The sequence below is a fragment of the Myotis davidii genome, unplaced genomic scaffold (genome assembly GCF_000327345.1).
Source record: "Myotis davidii unplaced genomic scaffold, ASM32734v1 scaffold642, whole genome shotgun sequence".
Taxonomy (NCBI): Eukaryota; Metazoa; Chordata; class Mammalia; order Chiroptera; family Vespertilionidae; genus Myotis; species Myotis davidii.
In genome coordinates, this window is record NW_006293957.1 from 368,987 (window position 1) to 384,354 (window position 15,368).

Below are 15,368 nucleotides of genomic sequence, written 5' to 3' on the forward strand. Positions count from 1 at the left end.
CCACCTGCTCCTAAGAGATAGGTCAGAGCTGGGCCCACATCTGCTGGGCTGCAGACCCCAGGTGACCGCTTCCTAGCTCTCCCACTCCCCATCTCCCGGGAGCAGGCGTGAAGACCTGCCCCTCCCAGCCTTCCGTCTGGCCCAGCCCCAGCAGCGGCCTGACCCCTCGCTCATGGAGCATCTGTGGGTTTTGCAGCTGGACCTGAGCAGCCATGCATTTCACTGGGAGTCACACAGGCCTGCGACTGTACCCCCGGCACCCGGTCCTGCTGCTTGAGGCCCAGGGCCCTGGACACAGACAAGGAAGAGCCCCGGTGGGCAGAGTCCTGGGCAGAGAAGCCTGGCTCTGGGCGGGTGCCATGGGCTCAGGCTCCTCTGCCAAGGCCTCTTTCTAGCTCAGAGACAAAACCTTGCAGACTCGCCCCTGGGGGGTCACCTTCCTTGTTGATCAGGCCTCCCAGAGCAAGGCTGCTGAGAGCACGCCTGCTTCCCGGGAAGGCTTCGGCGCTGGAGCGGCTCCACTGGCTGGTTAAGAGGCACTTACTCCAGGGGCGGTGGCCGCAGCACATCCATAATTCAGGAGGCTAGGCCCCGGCCCTGGGAGAGGCTCTCTGCCTTCCCCACAGCCCTGCTCTCTGCCCCCGAGGGGCCAGCAGTGCGAATTTTCTCCGCCTTTCCAGAACCAGGGTCTGTGTGTGTGTATGTGTGCACAGGCACAGGGGGAGGGGGGGCTTGTTCAAATGTCACCCTAAGCACAGGCGGGGGAGGGCAGGCCACCCAGCTCCCATTAGAAGCTCTGAGGACTCAGCCACCGCTCTCCTGCCTGGGACTGGGCATCAGGTCAGGGCAGTCCCAACACGGCGGGAGGAACCCCGCACTCCTCTCAAGGCGGGGCCTGCCTCTCCGTGGACCCTTGGCGAGGAGGCTGCAAAGAGGGCACAGGCCCGAGACCAAGAGGCAGGGAGAACAATGGGCACCTCAACGAGCTGGGCTTGGGGGTGCTCAGAGGGCCAGGGAGAAGCTGCCAAGAGCTGGAGGAAACCAAAGCAAAGGTCAGGAATGTTCCCAGGGCTTCTGGGCCAGCAGCCTGCGCTGTGCCAGGGGAGGGTTGCCAGGGTGGGGGCGTGGGCAGGAGAATAGCGGCGGGTCGGAGAGAAAGTCCCAGCGGAAGGGTGGCGCCACTGCTGCCAGTTCCGGAGCTCTGGGTGGAAAGTCCTGATCACGCCCAGTGGCTGGACCGGATCTAGCACCCGGGACCCAGGCCTGGACCTGCCGACAGCTCAGAGGGGTGCAAGGAGTGAACGCTGTTCCCCACCTTGGGCTGGTGCATTCGGGACTGTGACTCTCTGTGGTGCAGGCTGGGCCGTGCACTGTGGGTGCGAGCAGCGTTCTTGGCCTCCACCCACCAGATGCCATTAGCACCCCCACCCTCGCAGCTGTGACAACCATAAATGTTTCCAGAGGCCAAATACATGGGGTGGGGGAGGGGGACGGGGAGGGAGAGGACTCTCCCTTTTGAAAACCACTGGTTCCGAGAAATACTTTCTCTAGGGCTGAGCCTACGTTCCAGGAATTTCCATGGGGCCCAGGGCGGGCCCGCGTTTCTGGTCCTTGGAACAGTGTGTGCCAGCTGACTGCCAGCACCTTCCCGGGCCGCCGTTTCAGTGTTGCGTGAACGTTCTCTGCTTCAAATCGGGGGCAGCTTCCTGGGCATCTGACCCAAGCAGCCTGCACAGCCTGGGCATGAGAGGAGCCCACCCCGGGCGCACCTGTTGTTGGCCTGCATTTTCATTTTGCACCGTGCCCTGCACCGCATTAGTCCTCTTGTGTAAATACTAGTACGGACTGACCGCCCCTGTGTGACCCGCTGGGATAGAGTCAAACCTACAGTTGGCTGAGATAGCCGGGAGCCCCAGGCCCCTCTGGTCCTCAAAGACAATGGCTTCGGCCCTTTAGGTGGCTCTTTGGCGTTTGCCTCTGGACCTCTAGCATGTTCATCTGGCCACTTCTTGGGACGTAGTATTATCTGTGATTCGGCTCTCGTTGCTACTCCATACCCCAACCCAACGTGCCTGGGTAACACGCAAGGGCACACACGCACGGGACCCACTTCCTATCTAGCCTTTTCCCATACTGTCACCGTGAGTGTTTATAGTCGTATGACTGCATATGCTACTTAGAGCTGACACCTGAAAAAAACTGTGTATCCCACCCCCGTGAATTTTTGGTTTTCCCTAGAGGAAGCAATTGCCTTTCTCCTTTTGCTACTTTGCTGTGTTTTTTTTTGTTTGTTTGTTTTTTAATATTTTTTATTGATTTCAGAGAGGAAGGGAGAGAGAGAGAGAGAAACATCAATGATGAGAGAAAATCATTGATCAGCTGCCTTCTGCATGCCCCCTATTGGGGATCGAGCCTGCAACCCAGGCATATGACCTTGACTGGAATCGAACCTGGGACCCTTACAGTTCGCAGGCCGATGCTCTACCCAGGAAGCCAAACCAGCCAGGGTGACTTTGCTGTGTTTCTGTCACATTCATTACCCTCAGCCAGCTGCTCACAACAGGAGTCACCTGGTCTCCTTGGTGTGGAACTTCCGACTATCTCTTCTTTAAAATTTTATTTTTAAATTTTGGGGCTCCCAACTATCTCAGCAAACTGTAGAAGGTTTGACTCTATCCCAGCGGGTCATAAAGGGGCAGTCACCTGGACGCCGCTGTCAGCTGCAGCTGTGCTCGATCTGGGTGGCCTCACCCCTGCCCTGGGCCTCCCTGCTAGAACTCCTGTTTCCTAGTTTGGTGCTTTCCTTTCTTCTCTCATGGTTTTTCTTTCTTTTTCTTCTTAGCTCCCTACATTTATTTTGCAAATGATAGTTCTCACTTTAGTAACAAATCAGCAAGATTTTCTGAATTATCACAATCTACAATCCATTTTTTTCTTTTTAAAATATACATTTTTTTATTGATTTTTACAGAGAGGAAGGGAGAGGGAGAGTTAGAAACATCAATGAGAGAGAAACATTGATCAGCTGCCTTCTGCAGGCCCCCTACTGGGGATGGAGCCTGCAACCAAGGTACATGCCCTTGACGGGAATCAAACCCAGGACATTCGGGACCTTTCAATCCAAGGGCCAAGGCTCTATCCACAGAGCCAAACCAATTAGGGCCACAATCCAGTTTTTTAAACAAATAATATTTTGAAAAATCGAGGAATCCTAAAATTCAATTAAAAACTTTTTTAAAGTTTTGCCCTGGCTCAGTGGTTCAGTTGGTTGAGTGTTGTCCAGTACACCAACAGGTTATGGGTTCAATTCTCAGTTAGGAATCGATCCCCGGGCAGGGTGCATATGGGAGGCAGTCAATCAACGTTTCTCTCTCTCTCTCCCTTCCTCTCTCTCAAATCAATAAACATATCCTTGGGTTAAGAATAAAATTTTTTAAAATTCTATTTTTCAATTGTAGTTCACATTCAGTATAATTTTGTATTACTCCCAGGTGTGCAGCGTAGCAGACAGACAATCACATGCTTCACCAAGTGCTCCCCCCGGTGTTTCCCGTCCCCCCCTGGTACCACACGTCCTCATTACAGTGCTGGTGACTGTGCTCCCTGGGCTGTGCTTTACCTCCCAGGACTGTTGTGCAGCTACCAATCTGTCCTGAAGCCCCTCGCCTTTTCCACCCAGTCCCCCACCCCCTCCCTCTGGCAACCAGGAGTCTGTTCTCTGCATCTATGAGTCTGTTTCAATTTTGGTTGTTATTTATTTTGTTTTTGGACCCCACAGATAAGTGAAATCATATGGTACTGTCTTTCTCTGACTGGCTTCTTTCACTTAGCAGCTACCCATTAGGTCCGACCACGCAGTCTTGGCATGGCGGCCTTTGCAGTAGGTCTTATGGGGCGCAGTGGCGCCGTCTCCCAGGTCGCCTGAGCTGGGTGTCCCAAGAAAGCCCTGGGTGGGCTCTGTGGACCCTCCTGTGTAGTTGTCTTGATTGCGGTTGGCCATCTGTGGGCAGGGCTGACCCTCAGGCTGGCTGACTCTGAGGATCGGCCCCTCACAGTGTAGGAGCCGCTGTGTGGGCTGAGCCGTGAAGTGCATCCCCGGGCCGCTGAGATCTTCCTCCGGGTGTGCCACGTGCGGAGCGAGTTGGGGGGACATGGGCTGGTGATCTGATGTGGTTTGAAGCCCACCACTGGTGGGGTGTTGGTCCTGGGCCTCTTGAGAGGGACTCCAGAGCAGGTCAATGGCAGAGGCTGCCTATGACCAGTCCGAGGATACCTGTTTGCAGCCACAAAATGACGCACAGTTTATGGTGGGTGGGGACTCAGGGAGCCGGCGTGAGGCCAGCAGAGCTCCTCGGGCTGCCACCAACGAAGACTTGGAAGATTTGACGGCATGGAGGGAGGGCTCTGCACAGGAACAGGGTGCCAGGCGGGCACATGAGAGGAAAACGGCCCTCACCCCAGGGCCACACCCCAAATCTGCCCGGACCGCCTCAAGAGCCTCTGAGAAAGTCTGCACCATGGACCCAGGCTGGGCCTGCTGCAGACTCCTCCACAGGGGCAAGCTCACAGGGCAGGGCCACGGGGAGTCCGAGGGTGGGGCCAGTGCCTTTCCCCAGGCGGATGCCCTGTAGGGGGAGTGCTGACCAGAAAGGTGGTGTCTGTGGGCGGTGTGGGAGAGGGACTCAGCACAGGCCCTGGTGGCGGTGCCGCCTCCCCCAAACCACACCACCCAGTCTGTCCCAGTGGGATGCCCGTCCACTCCTCACACGTTTCCTCGGCCAGAGCCCAGGGTAAGTGGCCAAAAGGGAGATTTTGTGCACTGGCCCTTTAAGAGGGCACCTGCCTCCAGTCTCTCCCTGGTGCATGGAGCCGGCTGATGTTCACAGCCAGATGTCCTCTGGGCCCGTTCCTGGCCCTGGTGCTCCGGGCTGCAGAGCCCAGTATGGGGTGGAAACCTCACTCCTCAAGGGAACCTTTGCAGCTCAGATGTCCCTCCAGGTTCCCAGCTGCCGCACGTGGGCGTGGGGTGGGCCTGTCCACGTCCCCCGCTTCCTACCAGCCTCCATGGCGTCTTTGTAAATGCTGGGTTATGAGCGCTACCGGCCAGTCCCCAGTGCTTAGTCCTTTGTTCTATGACTTATTTGTAGCCCTGGTTGGTCCTGGGAGGGGTGAGTGTAGCTTCTCGCTAGTCCACCGGCAGCTTCCCTCTCCCTGTCTCTCATTCAGTGGCATTTTCTGGCACAGAGGTACTTAGCCTGGGCAGGGCCTTCGAGGGGCCCAGAGAGCTTTACAGACGGTGCCCAACCCCAGAATCACACTTAACGGCCTGCAGCAGGGCCTGAGGCTCTAATGTTTAAAGCACCACCCGATGGTCTGACGGGACGATGTGGTGGCAAGACTGAGAACCAGGCTCTACAGCTCCCTGATGAGAGAGGCCGGAAGAAAGGGTTTGGAAACCTGGCGCGTTGAAAATGCCCGCCTGCACGAGTGGGTAGCTCCCTGGGTTGAGCATCGTCCTCGCACAGAAAGGTTGCTGTTGATTCCGGGTCAGAGCGCATACCTGGATTGCAGATTTGATCCCCGGGGTGGGAGGCAACCATCAACATCCCCCCATCCCCAAGCGTGTCGTCAGGTGAGTGTTAAAAGAAAGAGTCTTTATTCTGCCTCCTTACCAACAGTCAGGCTGGATATTGGATTCTAAACTGGAGATAATGTTCCTTCAGTATTTTGCTCATTTCCAGGATTGCTGCTGAGACGGTAGAGGCCATTCTAACTAACGGTGTGTGTGTGTGTGTGTGTGTGTGTGTGTGTGTGTGTGTGTCCTGGTTTCATCTCTGGAAAGTGTTCTAAAATATCATGATGATGTGCTTTGCTTTGATGTGAGTTTGTTTTTATTGTATTGTGGGTTGGTGGGGCTCTTTAAATCTAAAGATTCAAGTCCTTCACTTCTGAAATATATATATACTAGAGGCCGGGTGCACAAAAATTTGTGCCCTCGGGGCGGAGGGGCAGGGTCCCTCAGCCCAGCCTGTGCCCTCTCGCAGTTTGGGACCCCTGGGGGAATGACCACCTGCTGGCTTAGGCCCGCTCTCCAGGGGATTGGGCCTATGCTGGCAGTCAGACATCCCTCTGGCAGCCTGGGAGCCCTTGGGGAATGTCCGACTAAGCCATTAGCCGGTCATCCTTAGCGCTGCTGTGGAGGTGGGAGAGGCTCCACCACCGCCACTGCGCTGCAGGGGGCAGCTCCTGCGTTGAGCATCTGCCCCCTGGTGGTCGGTGCACATCATAGTGAGCAGTTGACAGGCCTTAGCATATCATTAGCATATTATGCTTTGATTGGTTGAACGGCTAACTGGTCGACTGGACACTTAGCATATTAGGCTTTTATTATGTAGGACTAGAGGCCCGGTGCACAAAAATTTGTGCACTCGGGGGGGTCCCTCGTCCCAGCCTATGCCCTCTCGCAGTCTGGGAGCCCTGGGGGGATGTCCACCTGCCAGCGGGGAGCAGACCTAAGCTGCGGTCAGATATCCTTAATGCTGCTGAGGAGTGAGGCAGGAGAGGCTCCTGCCACCAACACTGTGTTGGCAGCTGGCAGCCTGGCTTGTGGTAGAGCAGAGCTCCCCCTGTGGGAGCACACTGACCACCAGGGGGCAGCTCCTGCATTGAGCATCTGTCCCTTGGTGGTCAGTGCGTGTCATAGTGACCAGACATTCCCAGTCTTTCTGCTATTATGGTCAGTTTGCATATTACCCTTTTATTAGGTAGTATAGAGGCCTGGTGCCAGGGTGGGGCCGGCTGGGTTGCCCTGAAGGGGGTCCCAGATCAGGGTGGGGGTCCCGCTGGGATGCCTGGCCAGCCTGGGTGAGGGGCTGAGGGCCGTTTTCAGGCTGGCCCCACCCCGTTCAGGGAGGGGGGTTCCTGCGGGGGTGCCTGGCCAGCCGGGGTGAGGGGCTGAGGGCCGTTTTCAGGCTGGCCCCACCCCGTTCAGGGAGGGGGGTTCCTGCGGGGGTGCCTGGCCAGCCGGGGTGAGGGGCTGAGGGCCGTTTTCAGGCTGGCCCCACCCCGTTCAGGGAGGGGGGTTCCTGCGGGGGTGCCTGGCCAGCCGGGGTGAGGGGCTGAGGGCCGTTTTCAGGCTGGCCCCACCCCGTTCAGGGAGGGGGGTTCCTGCGGGGGTGCCTGGCCAGCCGGGGTGAGGGGCTGAGGGCCGTTTTCAGGCTGGCCCCACCCCGTTCAGGGAGGGGGGTTCCTGCGGGGGTGCCTGGCCAGCCGGGGTGAGGGGCTGAGGGCCGTTTTCAGGCTGGCCCCACCCCGTTCAGGGAGGGGGGTTCCTGCGGGGGTGCCTGGCCAGCCGGGGTGAGGGGCTGAGGGCCGTTTTCAGGCTGGCCCCACCCCGTTCAGGGAGGGGGGTTCCTGCGGGGGTGCCTGGCCAGCCGGGGTGAGGGGCTGAGGGCCGTTTTCAGGCTGGCCCCACCCCGTTCAGGGAGGGGGGTTCCTGCGGGGGTGCCTGGCCAGCCTGGGTGAGGGGCTGATGGCTGTTTACAGGCTGGCCACATTCTCTTTAGGGTGGGGGGGTCCCCACTGGGTTGCCTGCTTCAGTGGAGCTCAGAGCCGGCCGCAGCAGGCAGGAAGCTTGGCTTCCTCCATCACTGGAGCAACCAAGCCTTCTGCTTGATCCAGTTCTGTGGCTGCTGGCCACCATCTTGGTTGGGTTAATTTGCATATAGTTGCTCTGATTGGCTGGTTGGCGTAGCTGAAGGTATAGTCAATTTGCATGTTTGTATTTTATTAGATTAGATTTCAGGTTGGATGTTGGATTTCCAAATACTGCTCCTCTTTATTGATTTATTTTTTAAACTATTTTTCTTCTACTTTTCATCTCTCTCTTTGCTCTTCTTTTAGGGAAATTTCTTTAACTTTATCCTCCAACACACACACACACACACACACACACACACACATTTTATTCTGAGGATATGTTTTTATTGATTTTTGAGAGAGAGGGAGAGAGAGAGAAACGTTGGTTGCCTTCCATACTTGTCCTGACCAGGGATCGAACCCTCAACTTAGGTATGTGCCCCAACAGGGAATCAAGCCTACAATTTTTTTTGGTGTACAGGACAATGCTTGAATCAGCTGAGCTACCTGGCCATGGCTACTCTCTAGCATTTTCATTACATTTTTTTCTGCATTTCTACTGTTATGTTTAATTCCCGAGTGTTCTTTGTTGTTATTGTTTTTGTAAATCCTCACCTGAGGATATTTTTACCATTGTTTTTTAGAGAGAGTGGAAGGAAGTGAGGGAGGGTGATATAGAGGAACATCCATGTGAAAGAGACACATTGATTGGTTGCCTCTGACATGCCCCAACTGGGGCTGGGGACGAACCTGCAACCCAGGTATTTGCCCTTGACAGGGAATTGAACCCTCAACCCTTGGGTCCATGGACTGATGCTCTAACCACTTAGCAACATGGGCCAGGGCCCACGGGTTGTTTTGCTGTCCCCCTTTTTTAATAGCTTCTTTTTCTAATTTACTGGCTCCAATAGCACTCACCAATCTATTGATATTAATGCAAATCTGGGGGAAGCTGTCTTCTCTCTGCAGTCTGAGATTTCTACTAGAGGCCCCGTGCACAAAATTTGTGAACTCAGGGGAGGGGAGGTCCCTCAGCCCGGATTGCGAGAGGTGCAGGCCAGGCCGAGGGACCCCACCAGTGCATGCTGGGGGCCGGGGAGGGACACGGGAGGTTGGCCAGCTGGGGAGGGGCCGTGGGAGGGTTCCAGGGCATGTCCAGCCTGTCTCTCTCAGTCCTGATTGGCAGCAAGCTAACCTACCAGTTGGAGCATCTGCCCCCTGGTGGTCAGTGCATGTCATAGCAAGGGGTTGAGCAACCTTAGCATATCATTAGCATATTATGCTTTGATTGGTGAGGGGCACTTAGCATATTCGGCTTTTATTATATCAGAGAAGCTGATTTTCCCTTTTGCTCATTTTGACCTCCCTCTTTTGTTTTTTTTTTGTTGTTGTTTGTTTTTTTTTAATATATTTTATTGAGTGTTTACAGAGAGGAAAGGAGAGAGATAGAGAGTCAGAAACATCGATGAGAGAGAAACATCGACGAGCTGCCTCCTGCACACTCCCCACTGGGGATGTGCCCGCACCCCAGGTACATGCCCTTGACCGGAATCGAACCTGGGCCCTTTCAGTCCGCAGGCCGACGCTCTATCCACTGAGCCAAACCGGTTTCGGCTGACCTCCCTCTTTTGTTTTTTTTTTGTTGTTGTTTGTTTTTTTTTAATATATTTTATTGAGTGTTTACAGAGAGGAAAGGAGAGAGATAGAGAGTCAGAAACATCGATGAGAGAGAAACATCGACGAGCTGCCTCCTGCACACTCCCCACTGGGGATGTGCCCGCACCCCAGGTACATGCCCTTGACCGGAATCGAACCTGGGCCCTTTCAGTCCGCAGGCCGACGCTCTATCCACTGAGCCAAACCGGTTTCGGCTGACCTCCCTCTTTTGTTTTTTTTTTGTTGTTGTTTGTTTTTTTTTAATATATTTTATTGAGTGTTTACAGAGAGGAAAGGAGAGAGATAGAGAGTCAGAAACATCGATGAGAGAGAAACATCGACGAGCTGCCTCCTGCACACTCCCCACTGGGGATGTGCCCGCACCCCAGGTACATGCCCTTGACCGGAATCGAACCTGGGCCCTTTCAGTCCGCAGGCCGACGCTCTATCCACTGAGCCAAACCGGTTTCGGCTGACCTCCCTCTTTTGTTTTTTTTTTGTTGTTGTTTGTTTTTTTTTAATATATTTTATTGAGTGTTTACAGAGAGGAAAGGAGAGAGATAGAGAGTCAGAAACATCGATGAGAGAGAAACATCGACGAGCTGCCTCCTGCACACTCCCCACTGGGGATGTGCCCGCACCCCAGGTACATGCCCTTGACCGGAATCGAACCTGGGCCCTTTCAGTCCGCAGGCCGACGCTCTATCCACTGAGCCAAACCGGTTTCGGCTGACCTCCCTCTTTTGTTTTTTTTTTGTTGTTGTTTGTTTTTTTTTAATATATTTTATTGAGTGTTTACAGAGAGGAAAGGAGAGAGATAGAGAGTCAGAAACATCGATGAGAGAGAAACATCGACGAGCTGCCTCCTGCACACTCCCCACTGGGGATGTGCCCGCACCCCAGGTACATGCCCTTGACCGGAATCGAACCTGGGCCCTTTCAGTCCGCAGGCCGACGCTCTATCCACTGAGCCAAACCGGTTTCGGCTGACCTCCCTCTTTTGTTTTTTTTTTGTTGTTGTTTGTTTTTTTTTAATATATTTTATTGAGTGTTTACAGAGAGGAAAGGAGAGAGATAGAGAGTCAGAAACATCGATGAGAGAGAAACATCGACGAGCTGCCTCCTGCACACTCCCCACTGGGGATGTGCCCGCACCCCAGGTACATGCCCTTGACCGGAATCGAACCTGGGCCCTTTCAGTCCGCAGGCCGACGCTCTATCCACTGAGCCAAACCGGTTTCGGCTGACCTCCCTCTTTTGTTTTTTTTTTGTTGTTGTTTGTTTTTTTTTAATATATTTTATTGAGTGTTTACAGAGAGGAAAGGAGAGAGATAGAGAGTCAGAAACATCGATGAGAGAGAAACATCGACGAGCTGCCTCCTGCACACTCCCCACTGGGGATGTGCCCGCACCCCAGGTACATGCCCTTGACCGGAATCGAACCTGGGCCCTTTCAGTCCGCAGGCCGACGCTCTATCCACTGAGCCAAACCGGTTTCGGCTGACCTCCCTCTTTTGTTTTTTTTTTGTTGTTGTTTGTTTTTTTTTAATATATTTTATTGAGTGTTTACAGAGAGGAAAGGAGAGAGATAGAGAGTCAGAAACATCGATGAGAGAGAAACATCGACCAGCTGCCTCCTGCACACTCCCCACTGGGGATGTGCCCGCACCCCAGGTACATGCCCTTGACCGGAATCGAACCTGGGACCTTTCAGTCCGCAGGCCGACGCTCTATCCACTGAGCCAAACCGGTTTCGGCTGACCTCCCTCTTTTGTAATAAGGATTTTCTCAGGGATCAGCCTTAGGTGTCCACCTGCCTGAGAGCAGCGAGGTTGAGAAGCGACTGGAAGCTGGGAGGGCTGGTGGGCTTTCTGTCTGTCTTGTAGCTGCTCTGCTGGGTTAGTGCCTAGAGCCCAGGACGTCAGTGCCTCCGGGTCTTTCCCCCTGAGCAGGTCGCTCCCTGCTGCGTACTCAGCCTCCTCCTGAGGGAAACGCATGGCAGGTGCCTGCAGCCGAGGAGAAAGTGGCTGGGAGGGTCTCTGCACTCAAAATGGATGTGGTTACTCAGTCTACCTCGATCCCTCCGTCCCTCCCAGCAGCCCCGTGTGACCGTGCAGGGTGGTCCCAGGACAGAGATCAGCCCCAGACAGTAAAGGCCTCCGTAGCCACCGCCACCGTCCAGTGCACACTGCCATCACCTCTGACCTGGAATCCTGACACAACCACTTACCTCTTGGCCCCTCCTGTCCCTCTGTCCCCACGAAGGAGTGAGGTAGCTCTTTCATGTCCCTCTTTACCTCTGAAGCCTCTCCTAAGTAGCCCCCCCCCTTGCACCTCTGTGGGGCCACACCTGCCCTCTCTGTGAAGGCACTGCCCCCAGTCCCCTCCTCCTGAGAGTCCTCCAGGCCAGGGCACCTGCCACACCACCGGAGACGGCCGGCTCTGCCTGGGCCTGAGGGGAGGTCTGCACCTCCGTGTGGGCACTGGTGCTCTGCGCGGGAGCCTGGCCCCTGTGCCGAGTGCCGAGCTGGACAGACCCAGGAGGTCGTTGCTACTTGCCCCCCTGGAGTTCTGCTCTGGGAGCTGACTGCAGGGGAAGGGCCTGCTGAGCCCGTCAAGGCTGCCACCAGGCCAGCGAGCTCCGGCTCCGTCAGCAGAGAACAGCGCTGCTCTTGGACCTGCAAGGCACACAGGAGGCTGCCTCCTGGGATTCAGGGTGCAGAGACGCCCCACACTACCCTGTAGGGCCTCAGTGTGGGCGGCCTTTCCCAGAGAAGGGACTGCTTGGCAGGCTGCCTTCCCTATAACTACTTGAAGCCTATTTCCATAATGGCCATAATGGGGCCTGACTAGGGAGCCAGGGCCTTCCTGCGGCCGGTTCCTGGCGAGGGAAGCTGAAAGTGATGGGGAGGCTCAGTCTGCAGCGTCCGCTGAGCACGTGCCAGGCACCGATCCTCATCTGCCCTTGGAGGAGGGGTTACAATCTCCATCGGGGAAATGGAAATGGCAGCTCTCTAAGTGCCTGTTCAAGGCCACACCAGGCAGTGTGAGCTCAAACTCAAGACTCCTAGGCCCCTGGGCCCTGCTGTGCCCTGGCACCAGGAGAAAGTGAGTTCTCCCTGCCTCCATGGGTCATTTTGCTGCATGACTTTTGAGGGCTGAGGCCTCTCTGTACTGGCCTTGGGGAGGCTCCCGAAGGTGGCGGGCCAGGTGCCCGGTGGGAGGTGGGGGGAGGGTTGGTTTCGGAGCTCTCACTAGGGGGCTGAGGGCTGCTCGGTTAATGGACCCCACAGTCATGGCAATGGGGGGGCACTCAGCACTGGCACTTCCTGTTGACCTTAGGAAGAGTGGTGGGTGCCCGGGCATGGCAGCAGCCCTCTCCTCTTGCTTGATTTTTCCAGTAACTGGTGCCCCTACCAGAAGTCCAGGCTGGTCACCTTCGTAGCTGCTTGCAAAACGGAGAAATTCCTCATTCACTCACAGCAGCCATGCCTGCGGGGAGCTTCGGACTGCCAGAGAGTCAAAGTCATGTGAGTGGGGATGAGGGAGGCCACTGGCCCAGTTCCCGCGCGGCTCACCTGGAGTTGCTGAGTTGGCTGTCTCCCTCCAGGTACCGCATAGCCCACAAGCCGGTGTACCAGGTCAAACAGAAGGTGCTGGCCTCCGTGGTCTGGAGGTGCTGCCCGGGCTTTGCTGGCTCTGACTGCCAGCACCATGGTAGGGCTCCGTGTGTCCCCTCCCACCTCAACCTCTGACCCCGGAGGTCATGCAGCTCCTCTGACCACTTGGGGTCAATATCTGATGCCTCCTCCCTGCAGATCCCGCTGCGACCCCTGAGCCCGCAGATCTGGGTGACGACCTCCAGGAGCACTGGGCCGGGCCGGCTGATGTGGAACCTGGTATGTTGCTTCCCTGGCAGGTGCAGGAGGGGCAGGCAGACAGGAAGAGCTGTGTGCCAGGCTCTTTCTCCTCTGATAAGGCAGTGCCATCTCAGGAAAACTCGGCCCCCAGAACCAGCAGGGCCCCTCTGAGGCTCTGCACCACCCTACTCCATACCTAGGAGGCCAGGCCTGCCGGCTATGCACATCACCCCTGTCCTTGACACCCTTTCTAGGAAGGACAGCTTCGCCTGGCACCTCCCTTGCCCCTGCACTGCACAGGTCCCCATGGCCTGGAAGAAACCTCCCCACACCCCGCCCCTCAGTCAGGGACAAGAAGTCATGCTGTCCCTGTTCTCGAGTCAGCGTAGGAGAACCATCAAGAGACCCCATGGTTGGGCCTTTCAAGGCTGGACCAAGGTTGGGGTGGCAAATGTGTTTCATCATGTGGTGAACGCCTATCTATTGATAAGGGCTTCTAGCATAGTGTCGAGAGGCCATGCCCACATGGCCGAGGAGGAAAATGTATCAAGACTGATTAGGCATGTCTGCCGTGGGTGTGGATGGCAGGGTGAAGGCTCACTTACCATGTGTTTGCTCTTCTGGGTCTAAAGCAGGGGTCCTCAAACTTTTTAAACAGGGGGCCAGTTCACTGTCCCTCAGACCGTTGGAGGGCCGGACTATAGTTTAAAAAAAACTATGAACAAATTCCTATGCACACTGCACATATCTTATTTTAAAGGAAAAATACAAAACGGGAACAAATACAATATTTGTATTTGCATGTGGCCTGCGGGCCGTAGTTTGAGGACCCCTGGACTAAAGGCTTCTAAGCGGCTGCTCAGAGGCCATCAGCATACTCCTCTCTGTTCTCAACCCCGAAGTCTCGGTGCCCTATGGTCTGCCCGGACAGTTAGCCCTCAGTATGTCTTTCTCACGTGCCCTCCAACCACCAGCTGCAGAGACCAGCAACATCAGGGTGCGGCAGGAACGCCTGCTGAGAGGTCTTCAGAATGACATCCACCACCCGGCCGACAGCCTCCCAGGCCCGGGGACGGCCCCGGCAAGCAACCTCACAGCCAACCTCACAGCCGCAGTGACTGAGGCACATGAGGAGGCGCTTGGTAAGAGGCAGGCTCCAGGCTGAGGAGGACCTGATTACAACCCAGGGGATGCGTGGGCGGGGAGCAGAGGACCTCCCTCCAGCCCCTGCCTGGGGAGGGGCCTGCTCAACAGGTTGGTGTGAACATGTGCATCCGTTGCAGAGTTTCCTGGCAAGTCCTTGGAGCAGGTGCTGCCTTTCAGCCCCCTTTGGAGCGGCTTTAACCAGAGCCTGCACAGCCTCTTGGAGGCCGTCAGAAACCTCTCTCTTGATGTGGAGGCCAACCGACAGGCCATCGGCATGGTCCGGGACAGCGCCGTGCCCAGGGCTGACTTCCAGGAGCTTGGAGCCAAGTTCGAGACCAAGGTCCAGGAGAACAGCCAGAGAGTGGGCCAGCTGCAGCAGGACGTGGAGGACCGCCTGCACGCCCAGCAGCTCTCCCTGCAGCATTCGCTTTCCGAGGTCCAGGCGGCCGTGGACACCAAGTTGAAGAGGCTCCTTAAGGCCCAGGAGCACCTGTCCAATAGCAGCCTGGCGGCGGCCGCGGCAAGAGCAGGAGCCCGGCCCGAGCCGGAGAGCCTGCAGGCCCGGCTGAGCCAGCTGCAGAGGAACGTCTCAGCGCTGCACCTGGACACCAGCCACAGGGAAGAGGCGCTGCAGGGCACCCTGGCGGACATGCAGGCGACCCTCGACCGGCACGTGGAAGAGATCAAGGAGTTGTATTCCGAATCGGACGAGACCTTTGATCAGATCAGCGCGGTGGAGCAGCAGGTGGAGAAGCTGCAGGGAACCCAGCAGGAGCTGCGGGAGCTGCGCGTGGCCCTGATGGAGAAGTCGCTCATCGTGGAGGAGAACAAGGTGGACACGGACCGGCAGCTCCTGGAGCTCAACCTCACCCTCCAGCACCTGCAGGGCGGCCTCGCCGACCTCATCAAGTACGTCACCGACTGCAACTGCCAGAAGCCCCCCGGGGGCCCGGACGGTACCCAGGAGGGCCCGGGGAACACCATGCGCGCCCCCGAGGGCGCCCACGGAAGCCTGGACCTGCGGCGCCCGGGGGACGGCTCCTCTCTGCTGGCCCTGGAGCAAGCCCT

At 56.4% G+C, this 15,368-nt stretch overlaps 1 protein-coding gene across 1 annotated transcript in view; it reads left to right on the forward strand.

The window, feature by feature from the left end:
- The window catches only part of MMRN2 (multimerin 2), a 22,978-nt gene that overhangs the window by 3,221 nt on the left and 4,389 nt on the right, over positions 1–15,368 (forward strand). The window contains exons 2-6 of the mRNA XM_015566672.1: positions 12,696–12,824; positions 12,905–13,011; positions 13,113–13,193; positions 14,057–14,296; positions 14,438–15,363. Of these exons, the coding sequence (XP_015422158.1) occupies positions 12,696–12,824; positions 12,905–13,011; positions 13,113–13,193; positions 14,057–14,296; positions 14,438–15,363 (1,483 nt within the window). The remainder of the gene's footprint in view (positions 1–12,695; positions 12,825–12,904; positions 13,012–13,112; positions 13,194–14,056; positions 14,297–14,437; positions 15,364–15,368) is intronic.